This window comes from Tupaia chinensis, unplaced genomic scaffold (genome assembly GCF_000334495.1).
Source record: "Tupaia chinensis unplaced genomic scaffold, TupChi_1.0 Scaffold000143_1, whole genome shotgun sequence".
NCBI classification, from domain to species: Eukaryota; Metazoa; Chordata; class Mammalia; order Scandentia; family Tupaiidae; genus Tupaia; species Tupaia belangeri.
Genome location: NW_006159613.1, coordinates 565,185 through 582,977, shown reverse-complemented (window position 1 = coordinate 582,977; position 17,793 = coordinate 565,185). Strand labels below are relative to the sequence as shown.

Sequence of the window (17,793 nt, the reverse complement as noted above, 5' to 3'; positions counted from 1 at the left end):
GACAGAGTGAGAGGCATTTCCAACAGGGTCTTCAAGACACAGTCCTGCCCCATCCTCAGCCAGCCGGAACCATAGGCATGCACGTGTATAAATGGTGTGCACACCGAGCATTCGTACACATGCACGCCTGTCAGACCTTTGGACACAAAGTGGACCTTCTCACGTGGCTTTAACGTCGTGGAGCATTGTGCCACCACTGCACCACTGCCGGGCCAATTTAGGCTGCTTTGGATGCCTTCAATAAAAGGGGGATCTTGAACTCCCATTCCGAGATGAATGCCAATACATTCCAAAACTCCCTTAGGTTCTTTAGGATGCCCTCAAAGCTGCTCTGCCCAGTGTAGTCCCAACTTGCACAACAATTTAAAGTTTCATCATAGTTCTTGGCATTCTCTGTATAATAAGACAACAAAGAGAGGTTATTGGGGGTCGCTGCTGAAAGTTGGACTAAAATACAGCCATACGTGTATGTTTCTGATGTTACTTTCAGTTATTCTACATGGTGGAATGTAGACTCTCCTAGTTCCTCCAGTTACGTATTTTACAAACAAAATATTGTGCTGTCTGGAAAGTCATGACATATTTTTGCACAGGGAAACAGGAAAATATGCCATGACTTTCCAGACAACCTAATCCTTTGTTTTCCTTACTATTTGGGGCTTGGTCTCTTTTTTTCATAAATTTATGATGAGTGCTGACTTAATGAACATATACATTTCAAGTATCTTTAGGAAAAATGGGCACAAAAAGTCTTCTGAGGTGTTAGTGTTTGGCTTAAAAATATTACATATAACAACTCTAATTGATAAAAAAAACACAGCTCAAGGCACTGAAGACAGAGTGATAGCACTATATTGCTCTGTAGTGAGTCAAAGAACTTTATATAAAATGATGTAACTGCTCACAGGTTGTCAGCAAAAGAGCTGGGCATGAAACATCATGAGATTGCTTCAAAGGAATTAAACAGAATTTAGGAGAGAAATTGATGAGGTTTGGAACATGGAGCTTATAATGTGTTCATTGGCAATGGATAACCTACCTACATCTTGTTCACTTTCGTGTAAAATACATCTCAAAAATCTCTTTTAATGCTCCATTTTCAGCATGCTGCATATGTAGAATTAATGAAAAATCTGAAGATTACTCACTGGTCCCATTCTAATAATACATATAAAAGAAGACGTATTATTGAAAAATAAGCACTTAGAAACCCAGAGACTTTACATACAAAGGAAAGCCGAATATCTGTGGTGGTTAGTCACCATTCTAAATAGATTTCACAGCAGCAGATCAAATGTAACCTCAAATAATTCTGAAATGAAAGTAAGCATTCTATGAAAACATGATATTATAGTGCAGAAGATTAGGTTGTTAATGGTGGATATGTTAAGCAGGCAAGCTTAGAATTTCATATTTCTACTTAATATTAAAATAGAAATTTTAGTCTACAGTGAAAAGAATAGCTTTGTAGGATACTAGGTTGTTTCTACTTTTCACAAAGTATCCAGATTTTCATTACATATGATTTCTTCTCTAAAATTTAAACTATTGAGAAAAATATCAGTTTAATCGCCCATAAAACAGATAAAATTCTTTATTGTAGAATTTCAACCATGATATTGATCCATGGTCCAAACATTATTTTCAAACTGTAGTAAGAAAGGAATACCTAAAAGACTAGCAATAACAACAATACATGAAATGCATGCACACAAAATAAAATGACCCTCCCCTAAATGAAAATGTATTTTGCAAGCTAGTCTAATTACTGCCATTCTTGTTAAGAACTTTCCTGAAAGTCAGTTTCTTTGTTGGTGTATTTTTTTCCTTTACTTGCTACTTTGCATGGTCTGCTATAAAGTTTTACTGAACAGTTCAACAGCTGGACAATATTGCATGTGCAGTTGTCTATCTCTAACCTGCAGTCTGACTCAGAATTGTCCTGTAGTTTTGAATTATCTTACAGTGGAATAGTGTGGTTGAAGGCCAAGGCAACTGCCTAATGATTCTTGTTGCTCACTGATTAATGAGTTGTGGCATGAGTATGAAGCTGTAATCATGCTCTCAGATAACAAGGCACACTTGAACAGCTAAGTATTACTCACGTCCAATTTTCTTCAAAGTTAAATTTTCAATGAATAGTTGATTTGGGGTACATAAAATATATTTTTCTGTTCAATAATTTAAGTATTTCTTCTTTCAATGATTTATTTATTTATTTTTAAGTTTGCTATAGGGCACATGGGCTCACCAGAGGAGAGAGAGAGTGTGAGAAAGCAAGCCACCAGGCCCATGATCCAAACTGTGGTTGGCCATATGAGAGTCCAGCACCTCAACCACTCTGCCACCTGCTGGCCCCAATGTAAGTATTTCTTAGTTGTGACTGTAGGTTGAATTGGTCTTGATCTACTGGTATGGTAAATTACAAAAACAAAAACAAAAAAAAACTGAACAAAGAATCTATCATGAAATAATCTAATAAATTAAAGTCTAGGAATAACTGATGGGTTTGGATCAGCAGATGGCATACTGGCTAATGCACTGGACTCCTACATAGCTAAATGTAGTTTGAGTCTGGGATCTGGCAGTTTGAAAAATCACACGAGGCACATATGCACGTGTGTCCAAAATTACAGCAGGAAAATAGAGAAGAAGAAATTGCAGTGTGGTCATCGCCCCATACAATGATTTTTCAATTTCTCTCTCACTGTCTTTCTCTGTCTCTCCAGCAAGTGCATGCACCCTATGGCAAAAACCTTGAAACAAAACAAAAACAAAACACAATATGAAAACAAAGCAAAAATAGAAAAACAAGAGACGGGTTTATGTTATTCATTGGAAAACTTTGCTGAAAACAGTTACCTACATAAATAAATAAAAGTATATCTCAGTGCAATTCTGTTGACCACATTTGTAAATATGAGAGTACTGAAGAAAGACTAAGGGACTGTACAGTTAGTTTTATACATTGTTACAAGTTATGAGGTGTCCCCACACTCATATGTGGACATATGAAATATGCATATCCCGGGACCAGCAGGTAGCGTAATGGCTATGTTGCTGGACTCCCGTGTAGTCGACTGCAGTTCAAGTCCTGGACCTGGCAGCTTAGACTCACGCTGGGCGCGTGTGCGTGTGTGCCCAAGATCCGGAGAGGAGAATGGAGGAGAAGGGATTGCAGCGTGGTCATCCCCCCTTGGGGGTGATTTCTTGCTTTCTGTCTCTCTGTCTCTCTCTGTCTGTCTGGCGAATGCACGTGCCCTATAGCAAAAACCTCTCCAAAAAAAATATGCATATCCCAAGAGGCAGAAAGGGGATACTATAGGTAATTATTCTAAAGTAAAAGATGAATATAGAACAAATAAGTAGATGAAAAGAACTGCTATAAAGGGTATTAGCAATGGGACTGCATAAATAGCTTTTACACAACAAAGGAAACAATCAACAAAATAAAGAGACAATCTACAGAATGGGGAAAATATTTGTGAAGTATTTGACTAATAATAGATTAAATGCCACAATATAGAAAAAATTAAAATAGCTCATCAGAAAAAGAAGTCCAGTTGAAAAATGCACAGTTGATCTGAAAAAATAGTTCTCAAAAGAAGACATACAAATGCTCAGTAAGGACATGAAAAAATTCTCAACACTATCAAGGAAATGTAAATTAAAACATCAGTGATTTATTACCTACCCTATTTAGAGTAGCAACTATAGAAGAACCCAGACTAACAAATGCAGAGGAGGTTGTGGAGAAAAGGGGACTAGTATGCATTGTTCATAGGAATGTAAATTCGCATAGCCATTATGGAGAGCAGTATGGTGAGTCCTCCAAAAATTAAAATTGGAATTATTTTATGGTCCAAGTAATCCCATTGCAATGTTGTGATATATATATATATCTTCAAAGGAAAGGGAATCAATGTATCAAAGAGATATCTGTACTCCCAAGTTTATTGTAGCACTATTCACAATATGGAATATGGAATCAATCTAATGTCCAATGACTCCTGGATGAATAAAGAAAATTTGATATAGAAACATAATACAATATTATTAAACTATAAAAAGAATGAAATCCAGTCATTTGCAACAACATAGAGGAAGCTGGTTAAAACAATGCTAATGGAAATAAGTCAGGCCCTGAAAGACAAATGTCGCATCTTTCCACTCATTAGTAAAAGCTAAACATTTGGTCATGTAAAAGGGAAGGGTGAAACAAATGGCGAATATCAGAAGCTGAAAGGGGAGGAGAGTGAGGCAATTATAGAGAGAATCTGGTTACAGACTCAAGGGCACGTAAACAGGAAAGAGGCCTAGAGCAGTAAAGCACAGTAGAGTAACCATGGGTGGCGACATTCAGTATATATTTCCAGATATCTAGGAGAGAGAATTTTGAATGTTCTCAGCACAATAATGATTTGTGTTCGAGATGGTGGATATGTTTTTTGTCCTGATCTGGTCATTAGTGTATTTATGTATTTAAAAACCACTGCACCCCATAAATAGGTACAACTATCATGTATTGATTAAAATTAAGATAAAAAATGTAAAAGATGTTGAATAATACTTATAATACGATGTTTATACTATGAATGTGAAAACTTAAAGAAAATAATGTGAATTTTAACAATGGTTACTGCTTGGGGGGAAAATAGAGAATTAAGGCATAAATATTTTTAAAAAGATCCCCACGCCTGTACCCAATGTTAAAAACATCAATGCTCCAAGGATTCTCAAAACATTCAATTAGAACTATCGAACTGTTTTTAAAAATATTTTTTTCTTAATCAGGATGTGGTAAAATGGAAACTCCAGGTTTTACGTCTTAATTTTGCATTTCAGCCTTTTTTACACATAATGGAAAAGAAGAGCACCATTTCATCAGTGCCATTTCATCTCCACACATTACTGCTGATAGTATTTTTTCAGCGTCCCTCAAAGGCGCGTTGGTCAATACCTTGTTTCATTCCCCCTATTCCTGATACACACAGTACTACCGTAGTTCAGACAGTATTTCATTGCATTTCGCTATTTACGAGGCAGAATATAAGCTTTTAAAGACAGAATAGGTTTTCTTCTCCAAATTCTTTTCATCTCGCATAGTTCATGACTTGTAGTAGATATTCAATAAGTTCTCATTGAGACATAAATAGAAAATTTAATTTATATTAACAGATGTAAAATATGGAACTATGAGGGCTTTGCTTTTCTGCTGAGTAAGTGACACATTTTCATTCTTCTTGCAATTGCAGCAAATCTCTCATGCTTTAAATTCAGTCTTCTCTTCTGAGTACTATTATAGACCTTCCTTTTATTGCAAAGGTAGTCAAAAAGTAATCCAAACTTGTTTCTCTGTGTTAAGCTAACATGGGCATTAAAAAAAATAATACAACGCTATGATTTTCACTAAACTAGGAAAGGTTATTTTGGAACAACTGGGGCTTCAGATATTTGAAGTAGTAATTACTTCCCCCATAAATATTCCCTTTTAGAGTCAAATACTATTTTCCTGTTGCCATTAAACTTTTCACTTAAAGGAAAATATCTTTATTCACAATTTACCATACTGTATTATTCCAGGTGGTAATGCTTTTAATTTGTTTTGATAGCGTTGTAAAGTCTATAGAACATCATCATAAATAATGACAGCTTACATTTCATCAGTACTACTATGTGCCAGACATTTCACTAAGTACTATTCGTAATTTAATATGAAAAATAGATACTGTTGGTGATTTATGTATCCCTGTTCCCATCTCTTTATCTATTTATCATCTATCTTTACCATTCTCTTATCATTTATCTATGTATCTATCCTTTTTTCTTTCTGTTCCTCCTCTCTCTTCTATTTATTTATAATCAAAACTTAGACAGTTTTCCAGTTGGTAAGTGATGTGATCAGCATAATAACGTAGGAAAAGGCTTTACCAGATTTCGCATTCTTTGGTCTTTAAAACTCTGAGTATTCAGTGACAAACTTTAATACTATATTTGGTATTAGTCAGGATTCATGACCTGTTTCAGTGAAGTATTCTTGTTGCTGTTTATAAAACAACCAACCAACAAATGTATCTCTGGACTTAATGAAATACCATCAAGTCTTTATAGCTAAGACTCCAAGATGATTTCTTCCATGTTAAATGGATGAAACAATGACTCTTACCTGGCCACCAGCAATACTTTTATGTTCAATGGACTTAGCACTTACTACTTACCGCAGCCTTGGGCTTTGTTCCAGAGCTGGCTCCAGGGATGGAAGGTGACAGGTCAGTGGATGCGGTGTTAGAAGACACACTTGCTTTTTTCTGATTTACTGAAATGGCATCTGGTCCGCTTTCAGATCCTGATTCCAGGTCCTATTGAAAACAAATGCATTGGTAAGAGGGACGTGTGAATAATCTGTACATATCCTGCTCCCTGCCCCCAGCACCTTTCACTCCCCCTTTTCCCGAAACACACAGGCTTACCAAGAGCTACTGACACCCAGCATGGACTCTGGCCCTCAGCCACACACTGTTTTCCAGTAACGACTGCACTGTAAGACTTGAGGAAGCGGTGGCATACTAGTTTGCTAAATTAGCAGCTTAGAGTGAACTGGAAGGGCCCATAGTGGAGCCTAGATAGGGCACTGCAGGAAGAATTAGAGGGAAAGGGGCTGGCAGGTGACGTGGTGGTTAAGGGCACTGGACTCCCACATGGCCGACTCCAGTTAGAGTCCCCGACCTGGCAGCTTGCTCTCTCTCTCTCTCTGGACAAATTAAAGTAAATAAGTAAGTAAATAAATGAATGTTAAATAAAAATAATTCTTAAAGAAAATAGAGGGTAAAGCACACCTTCCTCTTGGGTGGCCTTGATGTGCCCTGCAGGCTTTGACAAGGTGTTTCCCAGACTTCCTCACAGGGCCCTTGTGGGTACAAAATGAGAAGATCGTTCTCATTCCCCCCCCACCCTCTCCTATGCTCTCATTAGCTCCCTGTGGTGACACCTGTTACAGTGCTCTGGACTCATTTAGCTCAAGCATCTAATGAATTGTACGTTATCTAAAAACAGGAATTATGCTTTACCGTGTGGACTCAACTCCCTTATCTGAAAACAGGCATAATAACAGTATACACTCATACAGTTTCAAGAGCTTTAAGCTAAATGTACGCCGAGTACGTGTAACTGGCGTTTAATAGTTGTCATGAAATGTTAACCGCAACCACAAACGTTGTGATTACTAGTACCATCATGTTAGCAGCTACGACATCGTACGAGGTCAAGATATGTCTACCGAGTGGGTGTAACTGCCCAGCAACCTGTGCAGAGGTCGTGCATTTATCAAGTGCTCTGAGTTACAGTTGCCTGGATTGCCCGGACGATCAGGAGTGCAGAGGCTGCAGAGGAAGCAAGTGTAGGCACATCTTCCCTCGCACATATAACCTGAGGAAACGAGGAGTTAAGTGTTCCTGTGTCTTCTCTTACACATTCCAGCTTTACCAGGGTCTAGAAGGTCCAGTATCTGCCCCATGCCTTCTGCTTTGCCACTCTCTTGTTTACTAATTTGCTGCAGTCACCCTGGCCATTCGTCAGCTCTGACACACCAGGCTGTCTTCTGCAGTGGAGAACACGCCTGGTCTCTCTCTTGCTGCAGAATTTCCCTTTGCCGACCCCTTCTTGTCACTCAGGTCTCAGCTTGAGCCTTTCCCCCTCAGAGAAATATTCGCTGGCCTTTCAAGCCAGAGTACTTTCCTCCCTTTAACCTCCACAGTGTATCAATTTAGACTTTGTAGTCTTATCACCTCATTCATTTACCATAACTCATTTATACCCACAAACGAGCCATCGACCTGCTTGCTGCCCACCTATTCATCTGTTTCTCTTTGTAATCCTCGCCTTTCTCCCTCTGCTAGAATCTCTGCATCACAGAATCAGGGACTTCGCCTGTCCTGTCCAATGCTGCGGTAGTGCCTGCTACATTATGAAAGAACAACTAGGCTCAGAAATATTACTATTTCTCCTTTTTAAGTCCTCATAATATAATTTAGTTTTATAGTTTCTGTTTTAAAGTTAAAAATCATCAATAGCATTGAAATTTATTTTTATCTGCTTTTAAGGGTATAAAAATCATAACAATGGTAATGAATATGAAGAGTAACACAACATTCTTTAAATGTGTGTGTGTGTGTGTGTGTGTGTGTGTGTGTGTGTGTGCATATACTTAACTCTAGTAAAACTTCTCATGCCCGAAGTTATTTCAGACTTGGGCCATCTATTCTTTTTTTTTGCATGGAAAATACAAACAACATTTTACCTAAAGAAAAACATGACACATTAAAATTTCAAATTGATTTCAAATGGGAGTGGTAAACAGCAGGTAATTTATAAACACCAAATGCATAGTCATAAGTATTTATGAGCTATTTATATTTGACCTTTATGTTTATGAGAAGTCTTTGCATTAATTCCGCCTTCCTATTTATGATTCGATTGGCTACATGCAAGTAACAGGGTAATCTCGTATCTCTCTAGCCATGTCATGGTTCTGACATAAAATAATAAATTTTTTTTTTTTTGGAGAGGTTTTTTTGCTATAGGGCGCGTGCGCTCGCCAGACAGACAGAGAGAGACAGAGAGATAGAAAGCAGGAAATCACCCCCCAGGGGGGATGGCCACGTCGCAATCCCTTCTCCTCCATTCTCCTCTCGGGATCTTGGGCACACACGCACACGCGCCCGGCGTGAGTTTAAGCCACCGGGTCCGGGACTTGAACTGCGGTCGACTACGTGGGAGTCCAGCGACATAGCCATTACGCTAACTGCTGGTCCCCTAAAATAATAAATTTTGAGGAAATCTATTTCACAGGCAACACTATGTGGCCTTTATTTTCTTCAGTGTCACCAACCCTGTGTAGAAGGTATTATTATTCCTTGAGAGATGATGAAGCCATGGCTTAAGGCAAGTCACTTGACCAACATCGGCATTAAAACTCAGATCTCTTTGACCCCAGAGTCCAATCTCTTAACATAGCCACCATGATGTTCTGCCAGAGACCTAAAACACAACTGAAGTGATGTAAGTAAGCCCATGGATGTGTGTAGTTCAGTACAAATCTTTACTGTTTCCTCTTCTTTCCTCTTTGTACTGTTAAAAGTGACATAAGCTCTTGCAAGATTTCTCACATCCATCTCCTCCCTTACCGTTTTACTGCACCATACCAAGTTAAGTGGTGGATTAACCCTGAATTATGATTATGGTTGCCACCTAAAACTCTCCTGTGACCCACCCTTGTTTTATGTAATTCATCCTACACACCATCTTCCTACGGGCCCTGCTGGTCACTTTATGTCATGCCGCCAGCTATGCCAGCCAACCGGAATATGAAGATCTCAGAGGAGTTATCATGGTAGGAAACCCAGTGTGGTCTGTGTTAAAGCAGAGAGGCACACACAACTCAACTGTGGCACAGAGGAGTGGGTATCTAGCGGTCCATTAGCTATATATACAGATCTGGGAATCACAAAAAAGGTCTCCTTGGTGACCCTCACTACGAAGGGGAGGATGAAAGCAAGGTAATTAATTCCCAGGGAGAATATTAGAAGTCAGAGAGCAGGGAGAACTGCATGTTGGATCTGGATGCAAGATTTACGAAGCAACTGTGTGAAGAGGCGCAAATGTAGTATAAAAAAACTAGCTGTTGGCTAAAGACTAAGGAGCTTCTCCTGGACTTGTCAGGTGGGAGACAGCTGGTGGAGAAGTGATGGGCAGTAGCCAGGAATTAAATCAAGAAAAAAATATGGGGTGAAGAAGACACTACAGTTAGGCTCATGAAGATCAAGAAGATCAAGGGAAGGTTTTTATTTTAATTAATTTATTTTATCTTATTTTTATTTTTCGGTAGTTTGCTATAGGGCACATGCATTTGCTCGAGAGAGACAAAGAAAGAGATAAGAAGAGAAGGAAAGTGAAAAATCACTTCTCCCCAACCCCCAAGGATGGTCATATCATAATCCCTTCTCTTCCGTTCTTCTTTCAAGATTTTGGGCACATATACACAAGTGCTCAGTGTGATTTCTTAAATTTTTAAGAGAAATTTTGCTACAGGGCACGTGTGCTGGCTGGAGAGAGAGAGAAAGAAAGTGAGAAATCACCTCCCAGAGGGTATGGCCATGTTGCACTCCCTTCTCCTCCACTCTCCTTTTGAGATCTTGGGTACCCATATACTTACACCTGGCATGAATTTCAACAACTTAATCACTATGCCGCATGCTGGCCCGCCAGCATGATTCCCAACATTCAAAATGTGCAGTTGGCCATGTGGGACCCAGCTGCCTTAACCTCTGTGACACTTGAGGGTCCTTATTTTTATTTCTGTCTGCAATTGAAAAGCACAATGACTTCTCTTACCCACCTACCTCTGTTCTTCCTATTCACTAACATAGGAAAGTTCTAATCTGTACACAGCAGAGAAAATATAGCACGTATAAAAGGGAGTCTTCAAAAAGTTAATGGAATATATATATTACATAAGAAGTTTTGCGTAGATTTCAAAAGAAATTTTCACCAAGATAAGTTTGTATTTTAATTTCATTTTTCTATAAACTTTTTGAAGTTTCTTTTTTTTTTTTTTTTGGAGAGATTTTCACTATAGGGCGCGTGCGCTCTCGCCAGACAGAGAGAGACATAGAGACAGAAAGCAAGAAATCATCCCCCAGGGGGGATGGTCACTCCGCAATCCCTTCTCCTCCATTCTCCTCTCGGGATCTTGGGCATGCACGCACACGCATCCGGCGTGAATTTTAAGCCACCAGGTCCGGGGCGTGAACTGCAGTCAACTACGTGGGAGTCCAGTGACATAGCCATTACGCTAACTGCTGGTTCCCAACTTTTTGACGTTTCTTTGAATGTACTAGAGAAAGAAAGCCCTAAGAATGAATGGGAATGGAGTAGTGGAGTTTCAGTTTATGAGAGAGGATGGATTAATGGTGAAGCAAAGCCAGGAGGTGAGAGGAAAGAGGATGAGGACCTAGACAGTAGAGTCACCATTGGACGACAGAAGCAGAGCTTTGTTGACATAGGAGGACAGGACAAAGAACACAATCCAATCTGCTTGCAGATATGCTGGGAGGTCTGTCTAGTACCTCCGTGTTCTATCTGAAGATGAAAGCAACGGTGTTTGCTAAGAGATGAGTGTGAGGACTGGGTATAGGTATTTGGGAGAATAGTAAGAATTTTGAATAACTGCCTTGGAATGCAGGAGAAAATTCAGGGAAATCCAAAAATACTGTAGAACAGTGTTGGAGGTCCAGCTAAAGTAGTGATGTGGTTCTGGCCCACATGTTACTTATTCTTTTTCTTTCTCTTTCTTTCTCTTTCTCTCTTCTTTCTTTTTTCTTTCTTTTACTTCCTTCTTTCTTTCCTTCCTTTTTTTCTTCTTTTTATTTCTTTATCTTTCTCTTTTTCCTTTCTTTCTTCTTTTTTCTTTCTTTCTCTTTCCTTTCTCTTTTTCCTTTCTTTCTCTTTCTCTTTTCTTTTTTCCCCTTTCTTTCTTTCTCTCTGTTTCTGTTTCTTTCTTTTTTTTTAATTTGCCAAAAGAAGTGTGCATTCACTGGGGAGAGAGAAACAGAGAGAGAGAGAGAGAGAGAGAGAGAGAGAGAGAGAGAAAGAGAGAGAAAGAAGGCACTCCCCATAGGAAATGGCCACACCAAAATACCTTCTCTTCCATCTTTCCCTCCTTTTGGAATTTTGGGCATGAGTGCACATGTGCCTGGTGCATTTCTTAAGTTGCTCTGTGTGGGACTTGAATGGCACAGCTGGTCATATTTGCTTGGTCTAGTTGCCTTGACCAACATGCCACGGGCTGGCCCTGTTTCTTAAATTACTCAAAAGTGTGAAAGAAATATTCCAACAGATTATCAATATCCTTTTGAATGTATGTGGAATAAAAACAATTAGTAATTAAAACTTCAAAATACCTTGTTATTGGGAGGAGAATACCATCAAACATGAGAATTCTGGTTCTGGAAATGATACTTATGCCATTATAAATGAAGACTTTGCATCTCTGGAGGGTTTAGTATATAAGCAGAATGAGCATCGGCTTCCGCGTCTGATGTGGCGGTATACTTCACTAGCCACGTGACTTTTGGAAAACTCACTGCTCTTCCATCTGTGTGACTGCAGGTATTGGGAAGTTGGGAAAGTCATGATGCATTTCTGCATAGAAAGATGGAGAAATACATCATGACTGTCCTGACTCTAAAGCTCAAGTTTCTTATTTAGGATTGTTGAACGTGTAAATGACATAACGTATGTAAACTTTAATGTTCTCTCCATACTACTGTCTTTTCCGTCCCACCCCTGCACACCGTATGTGACTATCATTAGCCAGTCCTGAGACGGACATGCAGTGGGTGTCTGGACAAAGTCAATCATACACTTTTTTTTTTTTTTTGGAGAGATTTTCACTGTAGGGGGCGTGCGCTCGCCAGACAGACAGAGAGAGACATAGAGACAGAAAGCGAGAAATCACCCCCCAGAGGGGATGGTCACGCCACAATCCCTTCTCCTCCATTCTCCTCTCGGGATCTTGGGCACGCACGCACACGCGCCCGGCGTGAGTTTGAAGCCACCGGGTCCGGGACGCGAACCGCAGTCGACTACGTGGGAGTCCAGCGACATAGCCATTACGCTAACTGCTGGTTCCCAAGTCAATCATACACTTCTGTTGGTTTGCTTTTAATGTGACAGAGAGCATATGTACTCATTAGAAAGAGATGGAGAGAGAGAAAGAGACAGGGAGAGGTAAGAAATATTCCACCATTGGGAATGGTCAGACCACAGTCCCTTCTTCTCCGTTTCTCCATATGCATGCACTCACACCCATTTTTTTTTTTTCCAAGTTGCTAGAACTGACTGTCCATGTGGGATCTGGCTTCCCTTAATCACCACACAGTGGGGACAGCCCAGAAATCAAGATGTTAGATATAAAGGAGAAAACCAGATCCTGAGCCGTGGCAAGGTATAACCAGCTCGTAAGGCTCTACGTAGGCAACCACTTTTAAATCTTTTCTCTATTATTTTAATATGCACATTTTTCCACATTAAAGTCATTCTTAAAGACTCTACACTGTACTATTGCTCACATTCTTGATCACATATAGGATTCAGTCTGGTTTTTCTCACAGATATTCTCAGGCTGAGGTGGGGGTTACTGTTTCATTGTATGTCTTATTGTTTTCGCCAAATTATAAACTCATAGTTGGGTATAAGGTGGGGCATATACAGTTTCTTCTCTGAATCTGGGAAGTGTTGGTAGATGATGAAGCTCATAATCATGCCATTTGAATCCTCTTATTCCACAGCACAATTATCGAAAGAAATGGAAAATGCCTGTGGAAAGAGTTCTGATGATGAGAGAATGTTAAAATTAGCTTTAAATACCAAGGCACAGAAATAAAAAACGAGGGATGACCTAGAAAAACAGAAAGACAAAAAGGAAGTTTTGAGAGCTATGAGTTATGTCTTTTTTTTTTTTAAGAGAGTTTTATTATAGATCACATGTGCTTGCTGGAGAGACAGAAAGTGAGAAATCACCCCCCAGAGGGGAAGGCCACACTGCAATCCCATTTTTCTCCGTTCTCCTTTCAGGATTTTGGGCATGCATGTACATGTGCCCAATGTGAGTTTCAAGCCACCGGGTCCAAGACTCGACTATTGTCTACCATATGGAAGTCGAGCTCCTTAACCACTATGCCACTTCCTGGCTTAGCAATAAGCCATTCATTAGGAAACAATATCAACTTTTTAAACATGAACTTGTATTTGAGAAGTTAAATAATTTTAATATGTCCCTAGATAGTCACATTTAGACCCAGACCTGCAGGTGCTGAAGCTCACTGTGTTGGTTTGCCTCTTCCCACTAGACATTGCACCGAGAGCTTAGAAGTAGGTCTCCTTTCACAGAGGAAGCAATATGGTGGTGTCTCGTGGAGATGGGTGTGTAACACAGAATCCAGTTCACCGTGTAAATGGAGGCAGAAGACATAGGTGTAGACCAGTTCTAAAATCATCACCCAAGTTAGCCCCTGCTTTTGTTTTGCTATTACTATTAAACAAAGAAGCACAGCTAGCAGGTAAGAGCTATTTTGCTTTCCAAGGTGGAGAAAACAACACGGAGTTGTTAGATACAGAAATATAGGTTGTGTCGTTCCTTTAAATGCATGGAAATTGAGGAAAGTTGAACATAGGAAAAAAAAAAAAAGGGAGAGATTTAAAAATAGGAGAAATTAAAAATTTATACTAGGAATTGGGACACCTGTTCCAGGGAAGGCCTTGCTGGATGGCAGACTGCCCATGGTTGGAGGGCTTAACTGCTGGGACATGGTGGCTCATCCCCTCCCCCACTCACCTTTGGACAGACACTCAGGTTTGTTTCTTGGGACTTTGAGACGAGTTTGTGCCCTTCCCTGCCCCATCTGGACACCCGTTCCAGGAAGGGGCCTTGCTGGACTGCAGGCCACCTGCAGCTGGAGGGCTTAATGGCTGGGACTTCATGGCTCATCCCCTCCCCCACTTGCCTTTGGACCCTTAGGGCTTCAGTGTTTTGTAACATGTTTGTTACTGAGTTGAAGTTCAGGTGCTCAGTTTCAGGCGCACCTGTTTTCTAGAAACAGGGAGGACTTTGGGTCACCCAAGAGTAGTGACAACTGTGCAAGCTGCGGGTGAGGAATGGGGAGGCAGAACAGAAGAGATCACCAAATCGCCTACTCCTGCACACCTTTGAATGCTTGGAGATACTTTGAATAATTTAGGAAGGAATGTATAGATCACTAGATGACTAGATATCATCACAATGGCCCAAGAAAACCGAGAAACCAATAAAATGTTTCTCTCCCAAGGGAAAACATCAATTCCTCATCACCCACAGACAAAACAATGGAACTCATGGGAATGCTGGATAACAATTCAGAATATATGTAGTGACCAAGCTAAACAAGATGTATGAGAGACAACAAGCTCCAGGAGATGAGGAATCCCTTTTACGATTTGAAAGAAGAAATAGACACCATAAAAAAGAATCAAATGGTATTGTTAGAGATGAAGACTGTGATACAGGAAATTAAGACCTCTCTCAAAAATATTAAGAGTAGATTAGATCATGCAGAAGATCAACTCTCAAATGTAGAAGACAAAACTTCTGATCTAGAAAAAAATTATCAAAAAGACTCAGAAAACAACTTAGAAAAGTGAAGATAATATACGAGACATATTAGCACCCAAACATTCTGATAATTGGCATCCTAGAAGAGGAAGAAAATAACAGAAGAGGAAGAAAATAACATTGGTAATTTATTCCATGAAATCCTGGAAGAAAACTTTCCAAACCTAGAGAGGCATTCAACTATCCAAACCCAATAAATACAAAGGACCCCAAATAGAATCACCCAAGAAGATCCTCTTCAAGGCACATCATAGCCAGATTAGTCAAAACCATAGACAATTACAGGATATTAAAATTAGCAAGAGGGAAATGTTAAGTTACTTACAAAGGTAATTCCATCAGGCTACCATTGGACCTCTTGTCAGGAATAATGCAGGCAGGAAAAGAATAGGGAGATACAAAGTATTAAATGAAAACCAATTTCAACTAAGAATACTATACCTTGCAAGATTATCCTTCATATGGGAAAAAAAGGACAAAACATTCTTGGATAAAGAAAACTTGAAAGAATTTACGAATTCCAGACCAGCTCTTCAAGAGGTTCTGAAGGGAGTGCTATATCAGGAAAACTAAGTCAGACAGATGGATATAAGAGAACAAAAAACAACCAAGAAAATAGCTCACTTAAAGATAGGAACATGTCTGGAACATTGAATGTTAATGAATTAAATTCTCCAATCAAAAGACACAGACTGGCTGATAGATTTAAAAACCCAGAAACCCTCTGTCCGTTGCCTATAAGAAATGCACCTTATGGATAAAGACATACATAGACCAAAAGTGAAGGGCTGAAAAAAGGTATTCCATTCAAACAGAAATCAAAAAAGGCTGGAGTTGCAATACTGATTTTAGACAAAATAGGATTTTGGACAAAAACTAAGAAGAAGGGCATGATAGAGTAGTAAATGGGCTAATCCATCAAGAAGACATCATGCTTATGAATATCTATACCCCAACTCAGGGATACCCAAATACATGAAGGAAAGACTGCTAGAGCTAAAAGGAGAGATAGGTTGCAGCACTGTAATTGTTGGGAATCTCAATACTCCATTCTCTCCTTTAGACAGATCTTCTAGAAAAAAAATAAGCAGAGATACAGGACCTACAAATCAAATGGGGTGGGGGGGGTGGCAGGCAATGTGATGAAGGCGACTGGACTCCCACATGGCTGACAGTGGTTCAAGTCCTAAATCTGGCAGCTTGCTTTCTCACTTTCCTTCTCTCTCTCTGGTCAACTTTAAACAAATAAAAAAATTACAATGGATAAAAATAATTCTTTAAAAATCAAATGGGATTAACAGACATCTATAGAATGTTCAACCTAAGACAACAAAATGTACGTTTTTCTCACCCCTACATGGAACCTTTTCAAAGACTGACCATATGATAGGGCACAAATCAAGCCTTTACAGGTTCAAAGGTATAGAAACTATATCCAGCATCTTCTCTGACTATGATGGAGTTAAACTTGATATTAATTTCAAGAAAAACTCTTAAAAATGCACAAACAGATGGAAACTAAGCAACCTACTTCTGAATGACTTCTTTACTACCAAAGAAATTAAGTCTGAAATTTAAAAAAAAGTATGGAAAGAAATGATAATGAATACACAAGTTTTCATAACTTATGAGACACCACAAAAGCAATAATAAGAGGGAAATTCATAGCAATTAGTGCACATTAGAGAAAGATGGAAAGGTGGCAAATAGACAACCCGACAGCATGCCTCAGGGAATTGGAAAAACAACTACAAAAAAAATAATGCCAGGAGAAAAGAAATAATAAGGATTCGAGCATAAATAAATGAAATAGAAAGTAAACAAACTATACAGAAAATGAATGAAATCAAAAGCTAGTTCTTAGAAAAGACTAACTAGATTGACCCACCATTAGCTAGAAAGATTAAGAAGAACAGAGAAAGAAACCAGATATATCAAATACATAATGAATCAGCCAACATTACAACAAACACCATAGAAATACAAAACATCATTCAAGGATATTAGGAGCAACTATATGCCAACAAACAAGAGAACATGGAGGAGGTGAACAAATTTCTGGATGCATATAATCTACCAAGATTGAATCAAGAGGACATAGACAATCTGAATAGACCCCTAACAAGCCATGAGATTGAATCAGTAATAAGTAACTTCCCGACAAAGAAAAGCCCAGGTCCTGGTGGCTTCCCTTTTGAATTCTACAAAACTTTTAAGGAAGAGTTAACCCCTATTCTATTCTAGTTATTTCTAAAGATCCAAAAGGAAGGAAACATTCCAAATTAATTTTATGAAGCCTCCATCATCCTCATTCCCAAAACAGATAAGGACAGGACAAAAAAGGAAAACTACAGACTAATATCTTTGATGAATATAGATGCAAAAATTTTCAACAAGATACTTGCAAATCATATCCAACAACTATAAAAAAGATTGTTTATCATGACCAGGTAGGCTTTATTCCAGGGATGTGAGGGTGGTTCAATATATGCAAGACCGTAAATATAATACATCACATTAATGGAAAGAAAGATAAAAACCATATGATATTTCTTTCTTTTTTTTTTTTTTTTTTTGGAGGTTTTTTT

At 39.0% G+C, this 17,793-nt stretch overlaps 1 protein-coding gene across 1 annotated transcript in view; it reads right to left on the bottom strand.

Annotated features, from left to right (window-relative positions):
* LOC102468682 (rho GTPase-activating protein 7) overlaps positions 1-17,793 on the bottom strand; it is a 164,149-nt gene that overhangs the window by 17,395 nt on the left and 128,961 nt on the right. The window contains exon 4 of the mRNA XM_027770556.1: positions 6,212-6,359. Within this exon, the coding sequence (XP_027626357.1) occupies positions 6,212-6,359 (148 nt within the window). The remainder of the gene's footprint in view (positions 1-6,211; positions 6,360-17,793) is intronic.